At 38.6% G+C, this 4,389-nt stretch overlaps 1 protein-coding gene across 4 annotated transcripts in view; it reads right to left on the bottom strand.

Annotated features, from left to right (window-relative positions):
* The window catches only part of tax1bp1a (Tax1 (human T-cell leukemia virus type I) binding protein 1a), a 22,565-nt gene extending 18,192 nt beyond the window's left edge, over positions 1-4,373 (bottom strand). For all 4 annotated transcript variants that reach the window (XM_032536151.1, XM_032536152.1, XM_032536154.1 and 1 more), the window contains exons 1-2: positions 4,215-4,373; positions 2,568-2,782 (exon numbers count right to left, since the gene is read on the bottom strand). In XM_032536151.1, the coding sequence (XP_032392042.1) occupies positions 2,568-2,756 (189 nt within the window). In that variant the 5' untranslated portion in view covers positions 2,757-2,782; positions 4,215-4,373. The remainder of the gene's footprint in view (positions 1-2,567; positions 2,783-4,214) is intronic.
* Positions 4,374-4,389: the final 16 nt, after the last annotated feature.

The following is a 4,389-nucleotide window of genomic DNA, read 5'->3' as shown; positions in this document are numbered from 1 at the left end:
CAATGGTATACTGGAAATTATAGGATGCCCAAAATACTGGGAGGGATTACTTGATTTTGTTTCATTTCAATGCCAAATGACTTTCAAAGATGAAATAATAACATGCTAGTGACGTTTTACCACGTTCACGTAAAAAAAAAACATTTCTGCAGTTTTATATTTGAATAAACAACAATCAATCATTTTATTTAATTCAAAAAAAATAAAAAGAATGGGCCAATACTTGAGAAAGCATTGTGACGCTCAAACTATCAACAGTAAATCAACGGAGCTACTCAAAACATTTGTCAAAATTTCAGGTTAGATAATGCTGTTGAATGATAAATAATTGCAGCGTGGGGCTTATCAACCCATTACACTCAGTATAATGTTACTCCAAACAAATGGTAATTGCCAGTGTGGAGACCTGGGCCAAGAACATTCTTTCCACCTCCAAAAGGTATCTCAGTGAGAGGTTAGGCAGGGTTGGGACACCTGCCAAGTTTGCTTGTGTGCTCACATGTTTGCTTAAGAGAACAGACATAAATAATTTTGCTAATTGCAGAGTGAAGTTGACTGACGTTTGGTTAGGTATGGTAAGGCATTCCAACACAGGAGTGATGTTATAAAATAATCACAGGCAAAGCAGCTATCAATCATTCAGCCAAGGTGTGAGGGAACAGCCTGATGACACTTTAATTATACACTCACACAACGGGTTTCTCCCGGCCGACCCAACAAACATGCCACAACCAAAAACCACCTCAGGGCTTTTTTTTTTTTAGGGGGCTGTGTATGTGTGTTCATGCGGGATTCAAATATTGAACTCAACCATAACTAAACCAAGTTTTCACTGGAAAACAAATATGTTCAATTTATCATGTGTGGAACAAGAAGTACCATGCTAAAAAACAAAAAAGAAAAAAAAATTCCCTAGCTTTACTAGAGTGTACACGCTTGATGTTTACTGTGTATACACACTGCATGGGAGTACTGTTTGAGTGCACCACCACCTCAGAGCAAGTTTGTTACACAAGGATCCGTATTATTGTACCAATAATATTTACAGCCACTAGGGGGTGTCTGTGCACAACTCAAATGAACACAGCATGTCAGTGCAGTCTGAGTCATCCTTACTGCAAGTCTGCTTAATTGCTCAGTCTTGCTCAGTCTGAAACAGGTAACGCCTATAGATATGAAAGGTAGGAGGGAGAAAACACTCTGTCCCTGAGTCATCTCTGCACAAAGGTATCACCTCTGGGAGGCAAAAAGACCTCATGCTACAATGTCATCAGTGTGAAAATAAAATCAGATCATTCTTTTTTTTTTATCCCCCAAACCTGTTGATTTTTACAGCAGAGTTCTAGCAAACTTCTAGCCAAAACATAAGATGTTTAAGCATGCGGTGGCATGAGTTAATTTTCTATTACAATCAAAGTGTTATTTGTAAAAGCACACAGACCTCTTGTTACACGCCCCATTGACAAAAACAAAACAAAAGTTGTATGGCTCATTATATAACTAACAAGTATATATATATATATATATATATATATATATATATATATATATATTATATATAATATATATATATATACACACACACACACCACACACACACAATATAAAACTAATATATATATATATATATATATACACACACACACAAACAACACACACACCCACACAACACACAAACACCCATATAGTATGTATATATATAGAATATATATAACACACACACACACATGGTCACACAGATTTTAGCAGAATTAAATAGATACAGTTCTCTATGAATACACAAAAAGACAGATGTACATCAAAATGATCAAAGAAGCGCGGTCTGCTTGTTCTCTGACATGAAGCACCATCAAACAGGTTTCATTAGCGCGGATTACGACGATTACATTTTCCAATTGACTTTTTTTTTTCCATATAAACACAGCGTCTTTATTCCTTTTTAATTGAGCTGGTAGATTTGAAGTCAGTTCTTAAACAACAATAAAATGTTTGTCTTTTGACTTTACGAGACATTAAGTTTCCTAGTACACATTTCCTGCTAATTACGTGTGAGATTTGATGGCCTTGATAAAAGAGCGGAGGGGGTGGTTGTTTAGCAGGAAGCGGACAAAAGACTGATGGAAAGACAGAGGGGAGCGAACAAGTGAAGTGTGGGGAAAAGAGGTCCTAATAAGAATCAGAGTGGTTCATAAAGAGCACCAAATGTTTGCCCCCCAGCGAGACCTACTGCAACCAGCCCCTCATGTACACTCTTCCTCTTTCAGCATGCAGAACAACCACACCAAAGCTTGTGGTGAGGTTTTAGGCATGTATTGAAGAGGTGAACCATTAGTGTCCCAGCGGATGTACTGTATGTGTTAATATACCAACTGCAAACCTATGGCCAATTAATAAAACCATAACACATAATCTATTGAACAAACACTGTAATGGGCTGGGAATGGTTCCATCTAAATATCTCTTAAATCATTCAGATTAATAAAAGTCTGGGCCTTAATTGATTTTGTTTGACGATGTCTTTGAAGCATGGTGAGTGAGTAAAAGCTGCTGTGGTGCGTGTGATGTACCTTGAAGATGCCCACCCAGTCTTTGGGGTGGGGAGTGATGTAAGGAGTCAGGGTGTAGCAACACTCCAGGGGCGCCTGGGGCAGGAAACTCTTTCCCACGTTCTGAAAGATCACATGGGCAAAGTTGGACGTTTCCATGATGCTGACGCTGCTGCCCGGCGATGAGTCCACCACCTGGAACGATGACATTGTATCCTGTTGCTCACTTCATTTGTCTGTAAGTAAAAAGAGCAGAGGACAGAGAAGTTCAGCATTTCAAACAGTACAGTGGAGGAAAGGTATAAGGCTTTCTTTCAGTCGCGCACACAACAAAAAGACAAAAAAAAAATGGAAGTGAAGGTATTTAGCATATTACAATCTAAAAAGAGGATATAGGGAGAGGGTGGCACGTGCTGTACAGATTAAAAACCCTCTATGGCAACTTCATGCTTTTTGGGCTGTTTAAATATAGTTGACTCAACTTAAAATAACCACCATCTTGCAGAAGAAAAACCTGCAGCCAATTGAAAAACAATTTATTTATGTAGCCAAATCCATAATTACACAAAGAAACTTTTGTTTTATAGCTTACCTTTAGTGCTGCCACCAGATCAACAGATTTTAGTCATTTTTTCTATTTAAATATTGTGGTATTGTACTTATTGTACAATATTATTGTATTGTACTTAAAAGGGAATTCCGTTTTACTTTTCAAAGCCAATTCATTTACAAGCAAGAAAGAATTACTGAGGTCTAAAAACCTGTGTTGTCTGTGGCTCTGGAGGAGCTTTTTCATACTTGCACTGTCGAGCCCTGCAGTGTAATGCAAATTGCATCATAGGACATATAGTATCCAGGGTTTGGAGCTTGACACATTACTAAAAGTAAAGCTATCTCTACTGCATCAATTTGACCATTCTTTCAAAGTTGTCTCTGGCAAATCCAACAACTTTATACAAAAATACAACACTAAATTAGAGCTCTTCTTACTAATAACATAACTGATGTAGTTAAGGGGGTTGGAAGCCACAGTATACCCGTCTACCAAGCCACTACTCTGACTAATTACTTTACAGCAAGGCAGTCGACTCAACTGTTCAAACTGAGCCTTTAGTTGTGGACAAGAGTAGAGGAAGAACAGGTGTGAAGGGGTAGCTAGCTAGCTATTAGTACGTGATGCTACCGCTTCAGCAATTCATCTTTTCCTCGATGAGAATAAAGCTAAAACAACAAACCCTCGTGCCCTACATTTCCAATAAACCCAACTTCTTAAGAAGATATGAATGTGACAGTGATTAAGTCATAAGCGATACTCAATTCTGCTAACCAGCTAACATAACATTGTCTCTATGGTATATATATATATATATATATATATATATATATATATAGCTGTTATATATATACTGTATAGTCATGGTAACCAACACCTAGTTCATTTTAATCGAAAAAGCTCATGTAACGTGACAGCTAAGCCATACGGAATCACCTCGGTTAGTCAGAGGATAATCTTATTTTCGGTGGCTAGGCAGCTAACAAGAGCTTGTGAACAGGCCATGTCGTGTCAAGTCACTCGCTAGCTAGCTAGCTAAACATTCTCCTCGTCGGTCAGCTAACGCGAGCTTGCTGACACATGACACGAACATTAGCTTGAAAATGAAAGAGTACCCGTTTTACATGAATTCCACTTGCAAAAAAAGAGCGGATTTCCGCCAGGCAGGCCGATGTTTCAGCCACTGTCCCCGTTGTTGACAAAGCTCTGACGATGATGCGTCTCTTCCTGAAAGAGCAGATGATGCTGAACTTCCGGGATGCTGAGGAGTACCAATGATGCTGAGGATGC

The sequence above is a fragment of the Etheostoma spectabile genome, chromosome 14 (assembly GCF_008692095.1).
Source record: "Etheostoma spectabile isolate EspeVRDwgs_2016 chromosome 14, UIUC_Espe_1.0, whole genome shotgun sequence".
NCBI lineage: Eukaryota > Metazoa > Chordata > Actinopteri > Perciformes > Percidae > Etheostoma > Etheostoma spectabile.
This window is presented reverse-complemented; position numbering and strand designations above follow the sequence as displayed.